Below are 22,713 nucleotides of genomic sequence, written 5' to 3'. Positions count from 1 at the left end.
CTTAACCTGAGGTACCACTGTATAGTGCAGATGGGGCTTCGAAAAGTTCCAGAGGCTCAGCGCTTAAAGCAGATTTGATTGCATTTGAAGGAGATTACTGGAGAGTTGGTTGGTTTTATTTTATTTTTTAATATTTGAGTTTATATACAAATATAAAAGTTGCGTATAAATGGAGGCACAGCTTAAAACCCTCTTCAATGTATTGCACATGTGCAGCCGCCAGAGAATTGCACACAAGTGCTTGAAAGTAAGAGCACAGAATACAGATGTTATCGATCGACGGGAAGGCAGACTTTCCCCATGCCCTGTTACTGAGGCAGGGCAAACTGGTATTCCGAAGAAAACCGAGTAGTCGATGGAGCATCGTTGGCTTCCGGGGTCGTTCGACTGCCGCGGCTGGCGAGGCCGGGAAGGCCAAGGGGCGGGCCCTCGCGGCGTCTCGGGGGCGGGGCGGCGGGTGAAGGAGGCGGCGCTTCAACCAACCAAAACCACGAACAACAACAACGGCACCCAGAAGCCCCCGCGCCCGCAGTGGCTTCTTTCTACGTCGCTGCCGCCGTCGCCGTCGCTGAGGGCCCTGGTTCGTCTCCTGCGGGGAGGCGGCGGGGAAAGACTCGCCGCCATGAAGCTCCGCGTGCGGATGCTGAAGCGAACGGTTCTGCTGGAGTTGCCAGGGGAGGAGCCAACTCTGGGGGACCTGCGCGCGCACATCTGCCAGACGCTCTTGCCCTCTTGCGGTTACAGGTAACGTGTGAACCGTGGCGGGGAGGTGTGTGTGAGGGGGGTCTAGTGCGTCACGAGTGAGGAGCCTCGCGGGCAGTAGTAGCTTTCGCGGCCGCCTTTGCTGGGCTCGCTCGAAGTCACCTGTGGGCCCAGGGGAGCAGCTTCTTTGCCGCCGGGAAGGTCGTGGGTTCCCCCATTTTTTGGCAGGGTGAAGGCGTCTAATTTGGGGTACATAAGGCATATTTATCATACTTAAAAACTTTGGCGCGCTGCGCTGCTTACAGAAGAACGAAAAAATTGTCCAATGCGATACAGTGGCGATGGCAAAGAGTGGAGGCTGTATATCCATTTGTCAAAAGGAAATAATGGAGGCTAACAACGTGTGTTTGTGTGTCTGTGTCTATGTATATATACAGTATATATATGTGTATGCATATGTATATGCATATGTATATGTATGTGTATATGTAGTACACCCTGTCATACTTTTTAGGAGTCATGTATAGATGCAGGAATAAAATAATGGGTGAGAGTTTCCATTCACTTCTCTCTTCGATTGGCTTTATCTTTATCACAAATCAGACCCAAACTGAAGGCCCATAATGCAAGGCCCCTGTGCTTCTTCACCTTCCCTCCCTTAACTGCTTGTCTTTCTTCTCTTATCTGCTCTAAGTTTATGTAAGTTATAATCACTTTTAACTGTTCGTTTTTATCCCTCTCCTCTTCTAAGTCTTATGTGCTTTCTTTTATTCACATGTTTGTATCTTATGCTGGTCTGCGACTGTAATATTTTGTTGTTGTTGTTGTTGTATCTTACTGCATTTATACAATGTTAATTTGCTGGTACTGGGATAAGGGAAGAGTTCCCAAAACTGACCTGTAGAAAAATGAGGCCTTGCGGAGCTGTTTGGCACATGTGAAACTGAAAGCCAAGAGCACAGTTTCGTTTATTGACTACAGCAGAACTAACAACACTATCGCTGCTTATTACTGTGTGTGTGCAAGTGAATGATAAGTGAAACAGCTGTGGCTCCTGGAGGTGGAATACTGCAGGCAGCTGGCTTTGAGAGAACTTGGTTGCTATACATTTAAAGTATAAATTGAATTAGAAGACAGAACCGTTACATTTGCTACAGCTGTGTTATTAACAAAACATGCATTGCTGATTCCTTCCACCATTATTTTGGAACTAATAATTTACCTGCTGCAGTTACTAATGAACTGTGGTTGATTCTAAAGTGAAAGTGGAAGTTCTCTGTCACATGTTTTTGCATGTAGAGGGTGAATGTGTGACCCTGAGGCTCACTAACTTGTTCACAATTGCCCAAACCATGGCTCTGGTTCACTTCCCACCCATCAGGTGTTCAGTGGAGAGGAGTTGTGCAGTTGAAGCACATTCTTTTGCAGGAAGGAAACAGAGGGTATATGTCTCAGCAGAGAGATAGATCTGTGTTCCTTGCAAACATGCAAAAAGCAACCCACACATTGCACAGTGGAATACATGCCATTTTCAGGTTACACTTGCATTATGTTAGAGAATAGCCTTAAAGCACGGCTTGCAGTTTCAGCAAACAGTGATGTTTATATCTGGAATTAGGGAGTTATTTTTGTCTTCTGCACAGTCTGGATAATTCAAAGGTGTTGGAGAACTTTTTCCTAAAAAAATTAACTTCATAAAAAAGTTAAGAAAATGGAAGGTGACATCTTTAATTCTTAGTAATTACACTCAATATTTGTCCCTGTTTCCATGGGGAATAATTAGCATATGTGAATCTGTGTAAGAAGGGTGTGTGATTCTGTGTGGGTCTGGAATGTACTCCCCCATGACCTTGGGCTGCTCTCAACTTAACCTGCCTCACAGGGTACTTGTGATGAAAAAAATGGGGAGGAAGAGAACTGTATGTCATCATGAGCTCCTTTGAGCAAAGGTGGGATGTAAACATAAAAATCAAATAGCTTTCTACTGGTCTAATATGATCCTCTATCTGGAAAAGCTTCACTCCAGTGTGTCTGGTTCCATCCATATAGGATGCTTATGACCATATGCATGCTGGCAATGGGCTACAGTAACCATAACAGACATGGGAGAAACAACATGACACAGGTTTCACACATTATCTGCTGTTTGCATTGTGGTGGTGATGTAGCTGATAGAGTTGGGTATTTAGAAATAGCTTGGTTTGCAAAATGGTGTATATGTCTCAATACATGTTCCTCATACAGTTAATTTTTGTTTCTTGTTTTGTTTTTTTGCAGTTCTGATTCCAAGGTTGTAATAACCTTGAACAAGAAAGACTCCCTCACAGGAGAGCAGGAAACCCTAACATCGTTGGGGGTTGTTTCAGGAGACTTGATATGTCTGGTGTTAGAAGAGGCTGATGCTGCACCCAGATTACCTACATCTATTTCCTCATCTGTGCATCCATCACAGAATCATGAATCATCATCATCTACTTCAGATCCATGCCAAAGCCAGCCCAGGAGCCCAGATAATGAAAAAAGCAACAGGCACGTAGCAGACCATGAAGTCCAAGATGATGTCCAAATGAGTGACAGTACGGTAAGTCCATAGGAACTAAAGACGCTCTCACTTATTTTATTTTTTTTAAATGCTGTGTCTTTTGTGAAAAGAATAGAGGAGAAATGTGTAGCAGCTTAAACCACATGAGAAATACCACCTGTGTTATGGAAAGCCACCCATTATTAATTTTTCTCTTGATCAGTTCCCACAACTGGGTATACTAGGTATATATACATCGGCTTATAACATGAAGAATGTGACATAACTGCAAACATAACAAGAGAAGTCATAAACTTCTCAATAAATAAATATCAATAAATAAAACATCAAAAAATGTACAACAAAGTTGAACCATTTCCACATAAATCATAATAAAATGTAAAAATAAAGATACAAAAAAAATATATTCTCAATAACAGCAACAACTCTCCTCCCAGTAATGCCCCCCCCAAACAATACCACAACCCAATAGTATGATCAGCAGCCTTTGTTTTTGTAGCCACAGTCAGTCAGGGCCCCACTCTCCCAGGCCAGGCGGAAAAAGGCCAGCAAGGCAGAGGGAGCAGGTCTTCCAGGACTCACAGCAAAGATGATCAATCCCAAATAATGACAGGGCTTCCTGGTCTATAGGGAGGGAGCCTTTGGTTGTTCAAGGTTATTACAAATTTGGTATCAGAACTGCAAGAAAAGCAAAGTTAACTGCATGGGTTACATATTTATACTGAGGCATACACATCATTTTACGGACCAGGCTTTTTCCAAATACCCAACTGTATTGGCAGCATTACTACCACAAACCGCAGATAGTCTGAAACCTAGATCATGTTGTTTTGCTTTCTCTCATGCTTATTATGGCTACTTTTTGAATCCCCTGTTTCTGCTGCTCTCCTTTCAAGGTAGAATCCAGCCAGGAGTTTGCTCCAGAGACTGTCTCAGGTGACCTTGATATTCCTGAAGCTGTTGGTTCCTACCCTTCAGAGCCAATGCTTTGCTCTGAAGCTACAGATGGGCAAGTGCCGCACTCACTTCAGACCCTTTACCACGCTGCAGAGTGTACCAGTGCCAACGATGCCTTGATTGTTTTGATACATCTTATCATGATGGAGACGGGTTACATACCTCAAGTAAGCAAAAAAAGTGAAAGACCAGCTTCCTCTGAAACTCAATGGGGAGGGGGGGATAGTAATGTTGCACTGTGCTAGTTGATCCTGGTAGCTTCATCTCCTCTCCCATCTACTGATTAACAGAGGCCACGTTCTCTTGTCCCCACAGTATACCAACTCAGGTTCAAGCCATAGTTTGTGTCTGATGTGTGAGGAACCATGACTTGCATTAGATGCGTCTGTAATGTGAGGAAGTACACATTCATGAGGATAACTCCTGATTTACAAACTCGTCTTTCCAGGGAGCTACCTTGAAGTCTACACTGGGGGCCCTGTGTGCTTGCATATTAGGAGATTTTTGTGGATTTTCTTTTGGGCTGGATACTAGTGAAGATAACTTGCAGGTTATAATTGAGGTGGTAAGGCAGGGAGCATGTGAATATAAGCTTGTGGGTGGAGAGAAAGTGTCTAAAGGGATTTTTGGTTAAGAGCTCTGCCTTCATTAAGCAAAGATTATTGGAACTGGAAAAGGTTTTTTTATTTATTCCCCATCCCCATATTTTGCTCCTTTCCATCTAGAAAGCTTGGGGTGGGCAGCACTTCTTTAAAGTAAAGTAATATCCCCAGAAAAATGTAAAATTATCAACATTTTGTTAAAAATATCCTTCCTACATGCAGAATCTTTGAATTTTATTTTAAATGTCTTATTTTTTGTATTTGATGCTAGTTGTCTTGGACATGGTTGATGGATGTATAAATATTTATAGTAAACTATGAAATCACGTCCATGTACCATCACAACAAGTATTATCAACTCTGTAAAGTCCCCACATAAGAAACCAAATTGAGAAGTTTCAAAACATCTGTAAAGTAGGTTAAACACAAAATACACTGGCTTTGATTTGATGGAGCCTACTGAATTTTTTGGTATGATAGTTTTAATTTGCATTCAGTTCAATGTCTTGAATTTTAAAAAAATGCTCTTTGAAAGCCCCCACCACCAAATATTTGCTTGACAGTCACATGAGAAATCCTAAGAAAAGGTTTTTTTCAGACTTATGTAAGACCATTTGAATTGGTGGATTTAGATGTGTCTTGCTGTCTGTCTAAATTTAGGTCCTGAGAACGTCTGCTCCCTACCTGAGTCCCTTCTGTTCCAGCCCAGCTTGGATTGTACAGTACAAGACAGGGCAGTATAAATTGTACTGCTGTGATATCCTGACCCCTGCAGTGTTAGCTACAAACATTGCAGAATTCAAACGTTCAGAATAAAAGTCTTTGGCCTAGTCAGTCTCTAGTTTTATGGAAATATCACTTTTCAGGAAGAGAGGAGGGTGGGGACTGTCACAGTAACTGTTTTTTTCCCTCCATTTCCAGGGGACAGAAGCAAAGGCAACATCGATGCCTGAGAACTGGAGAAGCAAAGGTGTCTATAAGCTGCAGTATACCCACCCCCTCTGTGAAAATGGCTTTGCTGCACTTACTTGTGTGACTTTGGGGAACCTTATTGTTGTCAATGGTAAGTGTTCTTGAAAATACTCTGGTTGAAAGCTACCTTGTGACTATCGCTCTTTGCCTCTCAAGTTTCTTCCAATGCTAGCAGAAGCCTGAAATGAGTTTCCATTGAGTCTGAATATTTTCTGCTATGGCATCAGCACCTGTGGGCTATCAAGCACAACCAAGGTGGTTTTCTGTATTGAAATACAGGACATCTTAAATAAATGTCTCTGTAACTTTACCTCTGGGATGGAAATTGGATATTTTTATTAAGATATGTGACTCACTTCTGAGCTAGTGAATTCTGATTGGTATAGTAATGCAACTATTCAGTATAATTCTATAATAGAAAAGCTGACTTGTACAGATGCTGCTGACTATGTCCATTTCTGCTGGCACTAAGTGCTTCTAGCAAGTGCCTCTTTTACAGTAATTTGTTTGGTGTAAACTGAAATAATCAGTTAAGCATAAATAAGTTATCAAATCATCCCCACAACAGAAAATGAAGCTGGGCTGCATCTTCAACACTTGTTCCAGTACGTAACAGAGCCTCTGCTTCCCAATAAATCAAATCGTTTTGCTGTTTCTTTTCCTTTTACCATTTTAGTAATCTTGATTATACATAAAGGTAAAGGTACCCCTGCCCGTACGGGCCAGTCGTGTCCGACTCTAGGGTTGTGCGCCCATCTCACTTAAGAGGCCGGGGGCCAGTGCTGTCCGGAGACACTTCCGGGTCACGTGGCCAGCGTGACGAAGCTGCTCTGGCGAGCCAGCGCAGCACACGGAAACGCCGTTTACCTTCCCGCTAGTAAGCGGTCCCTATTTATCTACTTGCACCCGGGGTGCTTTCGAACTGCTAGGTGGGCAGGCGCTGGGACCGAGTGATGGGAGCGCACCCCGCCGCGGGGATTCGAACCGCCGACCTTTCGATCGGCAAGTCCTAGGCGCTGAGGCTTTAACCCACAGCGCCACCCGCGTCCCTTTGATTATACATGCCATATTCCAAAATCTCAAACTATTCATCAACAGATTAATATTTTTCCATCTCATGGACCTGACTCGCAGTCAATAAATGTAAAATTTCAGTGTCATTGAATTCCAATGGACCTTTAACATAAGCAGATAGAGCAAAGATTGGATTCAGAATAAGGCTTTCTTTGGCAACTAAAAGTCGATTCTTATTTTGAGGATGACCCCCCCTTATGTTTTCTCATTGTCCTCTTTGTCTCTTGCAGTAATGTTAAAGATTGCTGATGACATCAAAAGTGTGAAGAGGCTGCAGCTTCTGCCAACATCATTCATTTGTTTTGAGAACTCGGGTACTTTTTATATATAACTTTTCAATACATAATTTAATGTGCTCCTGACTTTCAGGTGGTCAGTCTTGGTCTTCAGTGAAATGAAGCATTAATGGGCTTGGGCAAATTTGACAGATGAGTGGGGAATGCCTGCCGAAGCAGGGCAGCAGATGTCTTCCAAGTTTGTAACTGTGTTGTCTTTTCACAGTTTGCTGAAACTGTGTTTGAGATTCCAGAAGACCTTGTGTGCTCCAGGCAGATTTTGAGGTCCCTGAAAGATGATACCACAAAGAAAAAAGATAATTGGCTGCCAGTTGTGCAGAAGAGATTCCTTGTGTGTTGCAAGCAGGAGGAACTGACAACTGCTTGCCACAAAACCTTTCTGAGCATGCAGTGGAATATAATCCTTTATTAATGATGTTATCCACTATAATTATCAAGTTAGTCAAGAAATGGCAAGATGTCTGTAGCAGGCAATCCTTCATATTCCTCAAATATTTTAGTGTAGGGCAATGACCCCCCCCCCGATAACCTCATAAATTTGAGGATTTAAAAGATGAAACACAGTACAGTGGACGCTCGGGTTGCGAACATGGTCTGTGCGGGATGCACGTTTGCAACCCGCAGCGGTGCGTCTGTGCACAAGCGGGTTGCGATTTAGCGCTTCTGCGCATGCACGACCCCCAAACCTGGAAGTAACCCGTTCTAGTACTTCCAGGTTTAGGCGCATCCGTAACCCAAAAAAATGCAACTTGAAGCATCTGTAACCTGAGGTATGACTGTAGTGCTGTTTAAGTCTTCATTGATGCTGAAATGGTGGGCAGGTATATGTGTAAACACCACTTTACAGGCCTTGCTTCTGACATCCATGAGTCTGCAGATAGACCATGCAAATACACATAGGCTTCTGTATATATGCTCTGTATCTTTCCATTTATCCAGGACACAAATGGGAAATCTTGTACTCGTGGCTATGTAGAGACGTAGTCTGTGAAAAGGTGGAGGTTAGGGCTGGAGTGGGTGGTGCAGTGCTGATCTTCCTCTCCTGTCCCACCCTCTGCTACACATTTCTGGAAGGCTGAACTCTGAGCATAACTGGTGTCAATCTAGAAGTCTTCAAGTTGGCCTGCTAGCTTGGTTTAGTCTTGTGTAATGACGGACATTTGGCCAGCAGAGGGAGTTGCAGCATTGAAACTATTTCACATAGGGCTTCATATAACTAGCTCTTGTCTTAAAATACTCCCTCAGTGTTTATTATTTTATATAACTGCTCTAATGGGTTATAGCCAGTGAAGTCATCCTATTAGCACAAGGGCTTCTGTCTGTGGATCAGAGCTGCTTCTTCCTGCATGACTCTGCACTCCCAGATTTGTTCTGGGAGTTCCCCCAACCCTCTGGAACAGATTTGGGAGGAGCAGAAGCCACATAAAGATAGGGAGAGTGATCGTGTTGTGCAAGCAGAAGTCATTTCACTGCTGGGACGCCTTCATTGCATACAGCTCCATATATTCTACGCTCCCCTCCCCTCCAATGGCAGGACCTTGAATTTGTAGTCAAAGCAGACTCTTTTCACCTAGATGCGCTACTGCAGGGGTAGCTAACGTTAGCCAGCATGGCCAGTGGTCAGGAGTGATGGGAGTTGTAGTCCAGCAACATCTGAAGGGTTCCATGTTAGCTACCCTTGCTCTATAATCATTCAACCTTGCAAATAAGGCCATTAAGACTACTGGCCTACACAAAACTTGACTATCCCAGAGAAACATACTGTATTTTTCTGTGTATAACATGCCCCCGTGTATAAAACGCCCCCTGTTTTTGTGGACTCAAAATTAAGAAAATGGGGGGAGATTGTATCTGTGTATAAGATAACTCTCAATTTTAAACATATTTTTAAAAGAAAAAAACCTAGTCTTATACACGCAAAAATATGGTAATTGTTGTGGTATATCACATTTGAAATAAGATCAGCTCCTTTTCTGCTTAATTGTTTAAAGGTGACATTTGCTGTAGAAAATAGGGTGAGTGGGAATTTGCAAACCTATGATGTCCAAACTTTTTTTTTTTTTTTAAAGCGAATGTTGCAGGAATATATAAGGATCTTCAGAAGCTATCACGTCTCTTTAAAGATCGTCTGGTGTACCCTCTTCTGGCTTTTACCCGGCAAGGTAAGAAAAGCACTGAAGGAAGCATATTGTGGATCCTTTGTGAAAACAGTGCTTTGTCATAGTGGCTAAAGAATATATTAAGAGTGCAGTGCCAATTCTCTTTCTCCGACGTCTCCATTAGTTTCCATGTTGCTTTTGGTTATTAAGTGCATAGACCCACCAGCTTGGAACTCACCACTGAGACGCACTGCATACTTCTGGTATGCTAAACTGTCTTTGCCTACAGACTCTGTAGCCTTGTATCTGTGTTCATGGGCATGTGAGTGTGTGAATCCTTGGCTTCTAAGGTCTGATGCTCCTGCTTAGGATTCACCCCATCCTCTAATCTCAAGTGATCAAGATGGGTCCCAGCACTGGAAGGATCCAATTCCTACGGGTGATTGGGTAGCCAGCCTCCAGTGCTTTCCAGTATTCATAAATCAATATATTTCTATCCCTCAAGTATAGTCGTGGTTGCAGTGAATGACCTACAAAACTGAATAAGTACCAAGTGCTAATTTGGGAAATGTTAATAAAATAGATAAAAATCTGAAACTGCCTTTTGAAGTCTGAAAGAGATTCATGTTTCATTTAAGGGGCAAAGACCTCTTCTGTTGAGCCAGCTGGAGAGTCTGTTTCCTCTGTGGCTTGAGAATATAGAAAGCAATAAAAGGCTGGCTTTGATCTGTATGGGTTCTCTCCCCCCACTATCCCTGGACTGATGAAAAACCATAGAATGCAGCTTATTGAGCAGAGCTAATGTCATGTTGTAGTTGCCTGAGATTTAGGTTCCCAGACCTGGGATGTGGCGCTTGTCCAGTGTGTATATTTCTGAGGCCATAGAGGAGTTTGGTGGTTAGGACCAAATTAGATGTTATGTTTGGTGTTGCATAGATGATTTAATTGCAAAAAACCCCCAAATGGTGGCCAGTGTGTGTGTGTATGTAGGGGCATGGAGAGAAGAGATGGGCTCTAGCCTTTTGCTTCTGCCATAGTCCTGGCTGGAACTGGAGCCCCTGTCCCAGCCACGCATACTATTCCCACAATGGAATTTCCAGTTGTGGCAGAGTGTAAAGCTTCCTTCCCATTCAACTGCCCCAGTCTGGCTCAGCACCCCTTCCTTTCAGGTCGGCAACTTGGTTTCACATATACAGTGCCAAACTTCAGGCCAAATGTCTCACCTGTTTTGTCCCATAGCGGACAACCATTCACTCTGCCAAATTTTCCCAGAGAAACTTGGTCTCTTTAATATTAGCCGGCCATATGATTACAATGGGAATAGCTGAGAGGTAGAATTATTTTTCTTAAGTGCCGCCCCCTCCCCCCGCCCGCACACCTATTTTCTGAGTGTATGTGTGTGAGATGCGTTAGTGAAGTTCCTTGGCCAGGCTGTTAGCTGGACCTGATACAGAAACAACACATAGCTTGCCCTGCGATCCTTTACTCCCTTTAGAACATCAGTTTTTGCCTTAGAAATTTAGGTGTCGCTTGTGGTGGTAGAGCTTGTAAGTCACTTGGACAAATTCCTGACTTCTGTCTTTTGAACTCTAGCCACTAGTAGCATTGAACATGTACAGCTGACCATTGGAGACCCTCCATAGAGGACCAACCAAACACTACTACTAATAAATCAGACTGTTGGTCTGCCTTTTCCAGTTGTAACCATCCTGAAAGGGTCTTGGAGAGACAGTTTTCCTAGTATTTCTGTTAAGGATATTCTACTGATGATATTAGGGATTGAAACTGAGATCCTTCCCATGCAAAATCATGTATTTTACTGGCACTTCACTAGACACATTAGTGATGGAGCCTAAAGGATGGACATTAGATGTAGGCTGAATATATTAGAGTGGTACCTCAGTTTAAGAACAGTCCGGTTTATGAATGATTCTGTTTACAAACTCCGCAAAACCAGAAATAGTGTCCTAGTTTGAGAACTTTACCTCAGTCTAAGAATGGAATCTGAATGATGGAAGGGCACTGGTGGCGGGAGGCCTCATTAGGTTAAGCGCGCCTCGCTTTAAGAACGGTTTTGGTTTAAGAACGGACTTCTGGAAAGGATTCTGTTCGTAAACTGAGGTACAATTGTACTCTGTTTATATTTCATTTTGAACTGGTGGTGCTTTACTGTACTGGCTTGTATTAAGTGGTGGCTTTATTGTTTCTCAAGCACTGTCATCATTTAAAAAATGAGGCCTGTCAACCATTTTGTAGGCCATTACTAAGTCATAAAAGAGGGCATGGTACTGTATTGTTCATTCCCTTGATAAACAATTATTTTCATTTTGAGGTTTTTGTTCTGAAAGCCACTGTTTTCTAGCTGCATTTTAACAGGAAGCCTTGTATCTGACAACAGTTTGTGATTGTATAAACCATATTATAATAAACTATATTTTATTACAGCAGCACTGTGGATAATGCCATTTTCTCCACCCCCATTCTGTCTTAACTAGCTTTGAACCTCCCAGATGTGTTTGGCTTGGTGGTTCTTCCACTGGAACTGAAACTAAGGATTCTCCGACTCCTGGATTTCCGCTCACTTTTATCTTTGTCTGCTGTTTGCCATGACCTGTATGCTGCTTCAAATGATCAACTACTGTGGAGATTTGTGTACCTGCGGGATTTTAGAGGTGAATTCCTACTCACTTCCTCTTATGATGCTTTGAGGTGAAATGGCAGGCTTGACCCCAAACCTAGTTGTATTAAGTGGAGAGCAGCTGGCAAATATAGCTATAACTATTCAAGGAATAGTTATTGGATAAAAGGGTGCACCCACCAGAGACACTTGTGGTATTGTATCTGCTAGAAGGTTTTTAATTTTTTTAAAAAAATTAATATAAAACACAGTACCAACTTCCTGAATTAACTGGAGTATGTTTTCTGCGGTACAGAAATGTCTTATGGGATTGCTGTATTAGAAACTGATTTCTAATTTGTGATTTCTGCTTAGATTCTGTTACCAGGCCCCGAGATACAGACTGGAAGGAAGTGAGTGACTCTCTTGATTTTAAAAAATTCTAATACAGTGGTGTCTCTGGTTATGAACTTAATTAGTTCCAGAGGTCTGTTCTTAACCTGAAACCATCCTTAACCTGAGGCACCACTTTAGCTATGTCGCCTCCCGCTGTCTCTGCACTGCCAGCATGTGATTTCTGTTCTCATCCTGAGGTAAAGTTCTTAACCCAAGGTACTACTTCCGGGTTAGCGGAGTCTGTAACCTGAAGTGTGTGTAAGCCGAGGTACCACTGTACATGTTTTTAAGAATAGGCATAGGCTTAGCTTCTAAGCTGAATAAAAGTGCAATCAGTACAGGATACAAACTTGTACTTGAATACTCAGTTGATGCCAACCTGTATAATATTCTGTGGAATCTGAGTCCTACAATCTCTGGTCTCCTTTTTGGGGGTGGGGGAATTCTATTTAAAGAAAAGAAAGGGAGACCAGCCTTGTTGGCCATCTTCCTCTATTCTAGGAAGTTGTTCAGAACACCCTTTGATTTGGGGGCAGTTGTGTTGGGGAGTGTGATACTTTGAATAATGGTTGGACTTAAATGCATATTGTATTTATCATTATAGGTAGGGTTAAGCCTTTTTCATTTGTTTTTTCCACAGCTCTACAAGAAAAAATGGAAGCAGAAGAAGGAAGCCCTGAGGTGGCGACACATGATGTTTCTACCCCCTCTCCTTCCTGTGCCACTTCATCCTAACTCGATATATCCCAATCCTTTCCTTCCCAATCCTCTTTATCCCCCAATGATCATTGGTGGTGAACATGATGAAAGGCCATCAGCTCCATATATTGTAGACCCGATCCACTCCCTCTTTTCTGGAGTTAGGGAGCTTCCTCAGCTTTCTCCCTTAGATCCCTTCCTTACTTTCAGGCAACACATTGATTCACTTCCAGATCCTTGCCCCACACTCCGAGGAAGAGGCAGTCGGGTCCGTCCGATTGATAACCGCCGTGCATTCATATGACTGCAGCTTGGTTTTTAGGGCTTTAAACATACCTGCTCATGGGTTTGCTTTCACACCGTAGGATATTTCAGCCACAGGGTTCAGGTGTCTGGTTGTTGTCGTTTTTAATTATGGCAGTGCATATGTACTAGGAGATCTTGATTCTGGGGGTTTGGGCTCAACACCATTCAAATGACCAGTGCTGCCTCCCTTGGAACTGGAGAGACTTTTCTGAAAGAACTTTGGGGAAAACTTTAATTCTTTTTGTTACCATCTGCAAACTGCTTCTTAGAAAGCGGTGGTTGGCTTTAGCTACATCAGATAAAGAGCACTTTAAACACAAAGCATTATGTTGGTCTGGATTGTCTTTTTCTTTAAATAGGTCTATTAAATGAATGTGGTTGTGATTTTCCCTGAATAGCTGGCCTGATTAGATTTCTCTTCCATGAGAACTTCCTGTTCCATGAAACATCTGACATATGGAAAGCCCATGGCCCCCAAAATGTATCTGATTTGATTTGCTTTCAGATACCACCTGTTGCTAAGTCTTTTTTTCTCTTTTTTATTACTTGAAAAGCAAACTTGGTGTTCAGGGCTTCAATGCACAAACAATACAAGGTAAAAATGTTTTTTTGTTTACACTTGAAAGAATAAAACATTGAACAGTTTCAACTACAGACAGTTGAATAACATCATGCTACAATGCAACCCAGAAACTAACCATGAGTAAGAAAGAATGCCAAAAACTGACAATAAGACATTGCCTTTGTGCCTTGAATGATTCTTCTACCAGGAAAGAACATTTAAGGGCATTATAAAATAAGATGACAGAACTGACTCTGTACAATCAAATATGGTGAGCACTGTGTACTAGAGGTGAATGAGCCCAAGACTTATTTTCACCAATTGTAAGCAAGGGATATTTGCAAAAATACTTAGTTGTGGCTTGTTCTATATGTTTGCATACACAACTGACAGGAAGTAAAAGATGTAACTATACATAGAGCCAGTCAACCTGATTTGTGTTCAAAGAATCCAAGGGTAAAGAGGGGGTATGGCTGGAAAAAAGGATTGGCTGGTAAGGGGGAATTAATTACAGGTGATTGGTTTTTCTTAATGTTTTCAGCTGATTCAGATGTACTGATTAATAAGTGAATTTACTGTAAAGTCCCAAGTTTCTTTCGTTTGATGGGGTTTAAATAAGGCTTCACATAATGCTGTGTGAGAGAAAGAAAGCATTTTTACTGATTGCAGCTTTAGATACACATCCCCGAATGGTATGATTTTTGGGTGTGTATAGAATGTGTACTCTGTTAAGAATGAGGTTTCTAGTTTAGTTGTATTGCTTTTCACTTCGCTAAGCTTGCTCAAGCAATCGCCCAATTAAGGTTTAGGGATGTCACAGTATTTCCAAGCATGCTGTGTTAAAGGGTAGAAGTGGCCCTTGATACTTGTACAGCTTTGGTGAGGCAGAGTGCTACTGGGTTGTTAAACTTGTGAGCACAGATTTAAACTTAATTTTAGCTTACAATGGGGTAAAGTGCCATAAGCAACTTAAAATGTTTTCAGTTGAGAACATGCCCAAACCAGTGCTTAAATATAGCAGTATAGTTCTGATGTGCTACCAAACAACAAGTGCCTTCCAGATACACTTCTAAGAGTCTTCTGGTACTGTATAGTGGCAGGTTTCCACCAGGCCCATCTGCAGCTCCATACACTGGGTGTAGATAAAATAGGAGGGCTTTCTCCTAAGCAATACTATTCCACTGGTGCAGTTTGCCCCCCCCCCTTTTGATAAGGTGGCCTATTGGTGGCCCTCATTTCTATAGCAGCCCTTTCTGCACTGAATAATATGTGAATTATTGTATCGTTTTGAGGTAGGTTAAAATGCAGTAACTTGCTTGCAATGGATCTTAACACTCCCATGTAGCGGTGCAGGAAAAGCCCCGCGCTAGCAATCTCCAGAGGACAAGACTGTTCTGATTTCGGCTTCTGTATTCATAAAATTTTTGAGGTCAAAAGGTCCAAGCAGCTCAGTCAAGGGATAGAATAGTCAGAGTTATATTGCTGTGCTTCATGACATTGCAAAGTTGGAGTTAAACATGGCTTTGTTGGAAAGACATTTTGAAGAAAATAAAAGCCTTTGAGATCAGGTCATTATGAACATTGAGCCCAGCATAACATGGGCTAGTGCTGTGCCTAACGAGACAACACAAAACCTTTTATAAACAGCAAGTTTCTGGATCGTAGCCATTAGTATTTCCAAATGCTGACTTATTCTTCAAAGTCTCAATGCAATCCAGATTGCTGTTAATATTAAAATGCTTGTGATATTTGTTGCTTTGTTTAGTGTTTCCCCAATGTAATGTGATGCACCATATGGCAGACTTTGCAGAGTGCATGAAAAGTAGCACCAGGACTGAGATCTGTGGGTTTGGCTATTAGTAATGCTCTGCAGGAGAATTGCATATTCAGCTTGTTTTAAAACTGAGTGAACCACACGTTAGGATTAGTGAGCTGGGTACATGGTGTGACTTCATGCAACTTCAATCTAATTTAGAGTGCTGAAATGGGAAGTGATCTACTTCATGATAGCCACATCATAGAACTCAGTTGTTGTAGTTACAGGAATGACTATTCCAGGTGTGGTTCAAAGATTTCCAATTGCTCCCTATCTTAAAATACATTATGACTGTTTTACATTGTAGTGAACTGGAAATGCACTTTAAATTACAGCTGTAAGCAAGCAAAGACTTGCATATTTTTCCCCACCTGTGGATGGTCCACTAACATGAAATTGCATTTAGGAATTTTAACTCATTCCCTGGGATCCATCCAAAGAAGCTGTCTGTTCTAGCTCCAATTTGAGAAGCTTGCAATGCTAATATGCTATGTCCACGGATGTGTTGGATCTCCCATCCAAAGGTTTGACAGCCATGAAATTACAGATGGCTGTCAACCACTTTAGCAGGGCCCTGAAAATTGCTCTGCCTCTTTTTAATAATGTGTTTGGGACATGGTTAACAATTCTGTAAGGTTTGTTTTTTAAAAAATCTGCCAGCCAAGAAGATTTCACTTCTGTGTCAAAAAAAGCTTGCTTTGCAATAATATATAAAAATTATACACTGAAAAGTTATCGCTTTTGGGCGTGGAGCGATGGTTTGGTTCCATTGGGGTTTATGTAGGAAAGCCTGTTGCATAGCAGAGGTTCTTTAAAAATAAATAAATCAGTGCTGTGGTCCTTCAAACTGATTAAACTAAAACACCGATGCTTAAGGTGCTGTGAAAAGGACACCCAGAAAGACAGCTTCAAGGGATTCTGTTTGCAGAATCTGAACTTGTTTGCACACCCAGTGCCATTCGTAAGGTGAATGAACAGCAGCAGTTCACCCCACCTGCCACAGGCTCTCATCCATACACATGTTTGCTGGGAAACCTGTGGCCGAAGGTCCATGTTCAGACCTTGGCCTAAATGTGGGTGCTAAGGGGTGGGAGTAGGGGGAGGAATCAGCAAAAAGGGTGGCAGAGAAAAGGACAACAGTGCCATCATTAATACTGCCTCCAATGGAATGTGGCTCTTGATGAAAAAAAATGTTCCTCAGCCCTGGCCTAAATAGCAGTTTTAGAAGTCTGAAGAACTTCACATGTACTTCAAGATATGTAGCCTTTACTCCTCAAACCTGAGGTAGGGAGTAAAGAATGTGCATAGCAGGCCTTTGTTCTGATGTTATAGGGAATGGATGCAGGCGGGCGGGGGGGCTGGAGTATGGGTGGGTGCACAAGATCCCCCCCCCTTTTTTTGCTGTCCATGTGAATAGGTTTTACAAGAAACTACTCTAGATGCTCCTGGGCAAGTTCAAGGTAAACACAGAAAAAAATGAATCCGCAAAAGTAACTCTCCCCCGCCCCGCCCACAATTGCTCTCACTTGATGGGCAGAGATTAATCGGAAAAGAGGCTAGCAAATGACTTCCTCAGGTTGCGGATGGTTTCAGCTTTTGCCTCGTCTTCATTGGCTATTCCCCGCTGTGAGGATTCTGAGAGGCTGAAAGTGTTTGTCAGGGACTGTGACTTGCTGAAAGAGAAGGGGGGGGGTTAAAGAGAAAAATGAAGATATGGCCAATTCTCTCACAAGGGCAAACGGGAGAGGGCTGAAAGCTAGACATTTAGGCAGCTATGGAGGCTCCAGGGCCCAGCAGGCTTCACTTTCAACCCTTGCCCTTCTGCCGCTGAAAATAACAGCAGAAGCTACCATTGCCTGCTACTCCTGAGTGTTACCCTAAAGCATCCAATCTTGTAATACACGTGGGCAGTGTGTGCAAAGGGCAGGAACTTCACCTGTCAATTTTTGCTCTCAGTTTCTCATTTCCCCAATCTTTAAATACAGTTCTACACATTTCTGCAGCAAGGTGAGATTATTATTATTAAAATCCTCAAGAAAACAAGCACATTTGCATGCAGTTTGCATTTTTGCAAGCACTGTTCCCTAATAGGCATGATTGTTGGCTATTTTCACAAAAGCATGCATTTTTAGGCACACTTTGCCCTAGAACAGCGGTTTTCAACCAGGGAGCCGTGGAACGATTGTCAGGGTGGCCATGAGCAGCATCAGCCTCCACCCTTCCCTCCTGCTTACCCAGAGAGCAGCTCAGAAGTGTGAGTGAGCAGACAGGCAGACAGGCAGTGAGTGGTGCTGTTTCCCTGGGCAAAATCCTGCCTGTTCGTGGATGGCGAGTGGGTTGACTTCCTCTCCTTTCCTTTCCCCCTCTGCCCTCCCTCCTCCCAGCAGGCAGCAGCAGCAGCCTGGATCCCCTGAGCCATGGCACTCTGAGAAGCAGCTGCAGCAGCTATGAGCTCCTTCCACTACCCCCCCCATGACTCCCCTCTGAAGCCCAAGCAACCTGCCCTAGGTTAGTTGGCTAACAATGGCCACACTTCCAACCCTGCAACTCTGCTCCTGTCTCGCCCAGGCTGCTTGCTCTGCAATTTAGAAAAGTGCATATTTTGAGGTCTATCTGTGTTTTGGAAAGTTTGTTGGGGAAGTTTGCCTTTAAATGTGAACTATCCCTACAGAGTGGTCATGAAGATTGGGTTCCTCTTCCTTAGCACTGTACACCACTGAGCTTTTCGTATCCCTTGCAACAATCCTTGTGCGTCTTGGTCTGCCTATGCACAAAAATGCGTCTGCTCCTGCCACAGGTAGGCAGCTGTGCATTGACTAAGAAGCTGCCGCTGCCACCTGCTGCCTCCCTCATTCTGCAGTGTACACACACTGTACATGGAAGTAGAGGAAGGGCTCCTAAAAGCAGCTGTGTGATTATTGCAAAGTACAGAATCATATTTCTGTCATATGGAGCAGCCACAGCCTTGTGAATATTTTTGGTAAATTTGGAAAGGGGAAGATGAGAGTTCTCTGCTGGTTAAGCTTCCTCTTAATGGACCTTTTGCAGTTTGTGTTGGGGGCTTTTTAGCGTTACAGTGCCAGAATCTTGTTAGCAAGCTGGGTGAAGGAACCAGCACAACAATGGTGGAGGCAGTAGTGGACTTCAACTCCACACAAATGTCCCCTTTTATGGAATTGATAGTTGGGTTTGAGGATTAAACTATTGCCACTTGAGAGAGAGGGTTGTTGCCTACACTACTCAGTTGCACGAGTCCCTCAGGGCTTTCTGACCCCTTCTGTACACCTTGTTTGGACTCACTCTCATACTGATCTGAGCGCACCACTCCAATAGTCATGTTAAGTATATCCACTGTAAAAGGCACCTACTTTAGATGAGGATGAGGAGGAGCCTGCTGCCTGGCTGGTTCGCCGGAGCCTTTCTGGCTGGGAGCCCGTCCTTGGGCTGGAGGTCTAGGCTGCTGTGGGGGGAAGGTGCCTGGTTTGGAAGGCTGGCTTGGTGAGCTTCCGGCGGATGATCTAGTTTGCTGGGGAGATCCAGGAGACCTCTGTTGCTGTGGTGAGGTGGACAGGGGGCTCAGAGGTTGCTGACCCTGGGGAGAGAGCCTTTGCTGGGGTGGAGTTCCCGTCCGGGCTGGCTGTGATCCCTGAGGCTGGCGTGGACCCCCTAAAGCAAAGAGGGACACTTAAATAAAACGTCAAGTGCTATATGTTGGAAGCAAGAACAATCTCCCTTAAGGTAATCAGACTCCTTGCTGTTAGCATTACAGTCCTTCCTTTGGTACAGTTTCCCATTTGTCTGCATGGCTGAATGCTAAGGGCTCCCTGCTTTGCATCAAATTTCCTTTTCAAAATCTGAATATAAAATTCACATTCCTCGCAGACAGTACAAAAGACCAGACCAGACCAAACCCAGATCATGCGGAAACCAATCTCCAGATGCTGCAGTGTTCGATATCCACGCTCCCCATCCCCTGCTTGCCTCTCCTTCAGGAATGTCATGCAAAATTATATTGGCCCGTTATCTTTTCAAGGTCATCCATTCCTGCAACTTAACAATACAGAGCTCGCCTTAAAAAACTATTTATCATCCTTCTCTCTTCTAATCATTTCCCACTAATAAAATATTTGTACCCTCCATTTTAGGTATCCGATCCTCGGCTCTTAAAATCCATCACTTTGGTTTGTTTAAGTCTTTTTTTTCTGAAACAAAATACCATTTATGACATCAAAAGTTATTTTTGGTATTTCTTACTGTTCTGTGAGTCTCTGATATTGAATCCAACTGATTCCAGAATATGTTGTCTAGGAATAAAGATGTTTTAAAAATCCCCTCCCCTCCCCTCCCCCCACCAAATAAAATTTGGTGCTTGGTTTGTGCTTTCCAGCTGTGATTCTTGCATTTCAGGGGGTTGGACTAGATGACCCTGGGGTCCCTTCTAACTCTACAGTTCTAGGATTCTATACTTATAGCCCTGGAATTCCTTACTTCTATTCTGCATTCCTAGAGGACTACATTATATTCTCTTGCAGAACTTACAAGCAAGTAAAGTGTAGTATGACTAGTACCTTGAGGAGGTGGTCGGGGTTGGGAAAGTGGTCCAAGCTGGGGTCCTGCCTGAGTCTGCATCTGTGACTTCGGCTGGAGGTAAAAATTGTTTTTAAAAAATCAGGTTGTATAGGTGTGCAAATAAAAACATATACTCCAAAGACACTACATTCCTCAATGACCATCGTTCCAAGGAAGCTGAACTCTGGATTGGTGTAGAAATCCCTAAATGCATGGAAATTGGGGTGCATGCTGCAATATGTTTCTCTAGACTTCATTCAGAAACTTGGGCTTGGTCACCTCAGGTGATGTCAGCTTTGACAGTGCCATAAAACACCTGTTTAGGTGGGATGGGACAGGTGATCCGGGCATTCAAAAGTGATGGTGCTGTGTATTTGAACTGCTTGAAGGAACATCCCCTGCAACCAGGTACTGTATTGGCCTGAATATAAGCTGCACCTTTTTTTCCAAATTCTGATCGTGAAAAGTTCAGCTAATATTTGCGACCTTATGCCACTGTCAAAGCGGTGTGGCTCCCCCCCCCCCCGAGAGCAACCTGGGAGTGTGGGGCAACGGTGCATGTCCCATCCACAACTCCCAAGCAGCCAAATTTTAAAGGTGTGGCTTAGTTGCAGGTGCAGCTTATAATCAGGCCAATATGGTAATTGGATGCAGGGATAATCCATCACCACAGATGTATGTAGTGCAGAGGTTGTGCAGGTAGTCTGCTTTCTTTGTTTAATTGGGATATGTGCCCCAGAACCTGTCAAGTAGGGTGTGCATTTGTAACACCCCTCCCCCCCGCTCCATGTGCTTCGGCAACTGTGCATAGAGATATAAATAGGAAAGGATCATTTCCAGCTGTTTCCACCACTTTTCTTGGCATATTTCCCTTTTATATTATGGGAAAGCATCCCATCCAAGTTAGGGGTAGGAGGTACTGCTTTGCAGTGGTTCCAGTCCTACTTGGATTAACATTTCCAGAGAGTGATGATTGGGGTGTGCTATTTGGCCCCGTGAAGCCGTCAATGTGGAGTTCCTCAGCATTTGATTTTATCCCCCATGCTGTTTAACATCTCCGTGAAACCGCTGAGGGGCTTATCCAGAGGTTTGGAGTACATTGTCAGCAATATGCTGATGATACACAGCTCAACTTCTCCTTTACATCTGCAGGGGCAGTGGCTGTGCTGAACCATTGCCTTGCCTCTAGTGGACTGGATGAGAACCAAGAAAATGGAGCTCAGTCCTGACAAGACTAAGGCACGGTTAGTGGGTGGTTCCCAAGATTGGATGGATGGGAGGTTGTCTGCTCTTGATGGGGTTACACTCCCTCTGAAGAAGAAGGTACATAGCTTGGGGGTCCTCCTGCTGTCATTTGAGGCTTCCACCAGCTTCAGCTGGTGGCCCAGTTGACCCCTATTACAGGCCTAATCACTGTTGTCTATGCTATGTTGTTGTTTAGTTGTTCAATCATGTCCGACTCTTCATGACCCCATGGACCAGAGCACGCCAGGCACTCCTGTCTTCCACTGCCTCCCACAGCTTGGTCAAACTCATGTTGGTAGCTTCGAGAACACTGTCCCACCATCTTGTCCTCTGTCATTGCCTTCTCCTTGTGCCCTCAATCTTTCCCAACATCAGGTTCTTTTCCAGGGAGTCTTCTCTTCTCGTGAGGTGGCCAAAGTATTGGAGTCTCAGCTTCAGGATCTGTCATTCCAGTGAGCACTCAGGGCTGATTTCCTTCAGAATGGAGAGGTCTGATCTTCTTGCAGTCCATGGGACTCTCAAGAGTCTCCTTCTGCACCATAATTCAAAAGCATCAATTCAGTGATTAGCCTTCTTTATGGTCTGTCTCTCACTTCCATACATCACTACTGGGAAAACCATAGCTTTAACTATACAGACCTTTGTTGGCAAGGTGATGTCTCTGCTTTTTAAGATGTTGTCTAGGTTTGTCATTGCTTTTCTCCCATGAAGCAGGTGTCTTTTAATTTGGTGACTGCTGTCACCATCTGCAGTGATCATGGAGTCCAAGAAAGTAAAATCTCTCACTGCCTCCATTTCTTCCCCTTCTAAGTTAGATTGCTGCAACATATAGGGATGCCTCAGAAGACTGTTCAGAAGCTTCAGCTGGTGCAGAATTCAGCATCCAGGTTGCTCGCGGGGGCAAGATGGTTTGAACATATTACACCAATCCTGACCCAAGTGCACTCACTGCCAATTAGTTTCCAGGCCCAATTCAAAGTGTTGGTTTTAACATATAAAGCCTTAAACAGCTCAGGACCACAATACCTCGAGGACCACTTCTCTCCATATGAACCTACTCAGACCCTGTGATCATCTTCTGAGGTCCTTCTTTGCAAAATGTAGTAGTAGTAGTAATGGAAAAACAGCATATGCAAATCAATCAAATTCTTCCAACATTCTTTGAATATATTGTAGGCAGAACTATATGTAGCTGTACCTTTTTGTTAGCAGGTAGAAGTGGGGTTCAAAGCTGTTCAGAAGGGAATTTCAGGGGACAA

The 22,713-nt window shown here is 43.4% G+C and overlaps 2 protein-coding genes across 4 annotated transcripts in view; one reads left to right on the top strand and one right to left on the bottom strand.

Moving 5' to 3' along the window:
- Positions 1-380: 380 nt before the first annotated feature.
- Positions 381-13,583, top strand: FBXO7 (F-box protein 7). The gene is made up of 9 exons (XM_083574020.1): positions 381-744; positions 2,980-3,283; positions 4,141-4,368; positions 5,725-5,866; positions 7,080-7,163; positions 9,215-9,307; positions 11,740-11,916; positions 12,237-12,274; positions 12,898-13,583. The coding sequence occupies exons 1-9, from the start codon at positions 623-625 to the stop codon at positions 13,258-13,260; spliced, it is 1,551 nt and encodes a 516-aa protein (XP_083430146.1). The 5' UTR covers positions 381-622; the 3' UTR covers positions 13,261-13,583.
- An 894-nt stretch (positions 13,584-14,477) lies between these two features.
- The window catches only part of SYN3 (synapsin III), a 191,464-nt gene continuing 183,228 nt past the window's right edge, over positions 14,478-22,713 (bottom strand). For all 3 annotated transcript variants that reach the window (XM_083574021.1, XM_083574023.1, XM_083574022.1), the window contains 3 exons: positions 20,209-20,281; positions 19,009-19,306; positions 14,478-17,313 (listed from right to left, as the gene is read on the bottom strand). In XM_083574021.1, coding sequence (XP_083430147.1) covers positions 17,181-17,313; positions 19,009-19,306; positions 20,209-20,281 — 504 coding nt within the window. In that variant the 3' untranslated portion in view covers positions 14,478-17,180. The remainder of the gene's footprint in view (positions 17,314-19,008; positions 19,307-20,208; positions 20,282-22,713) is intronic.

The sequence above is a fragment of the Podarcis filfolensis genome (genome assembly GCF_964270895.1).
Source record: "Podarcis filfolensis genome assembly, chromosome: 10".
NCBI classification, from domain to species: domain Eukaryota; kingdom Metazoa; phylum Chordata; class Lepidosauria; order Squamata; family Lacertidae; genus Podarcis; species Podarcis filfolensis.
Note: the sequence above shows the minus strand (reverse complement) of the source record. Positions and strands in the feature narration are given on the sequence as shown.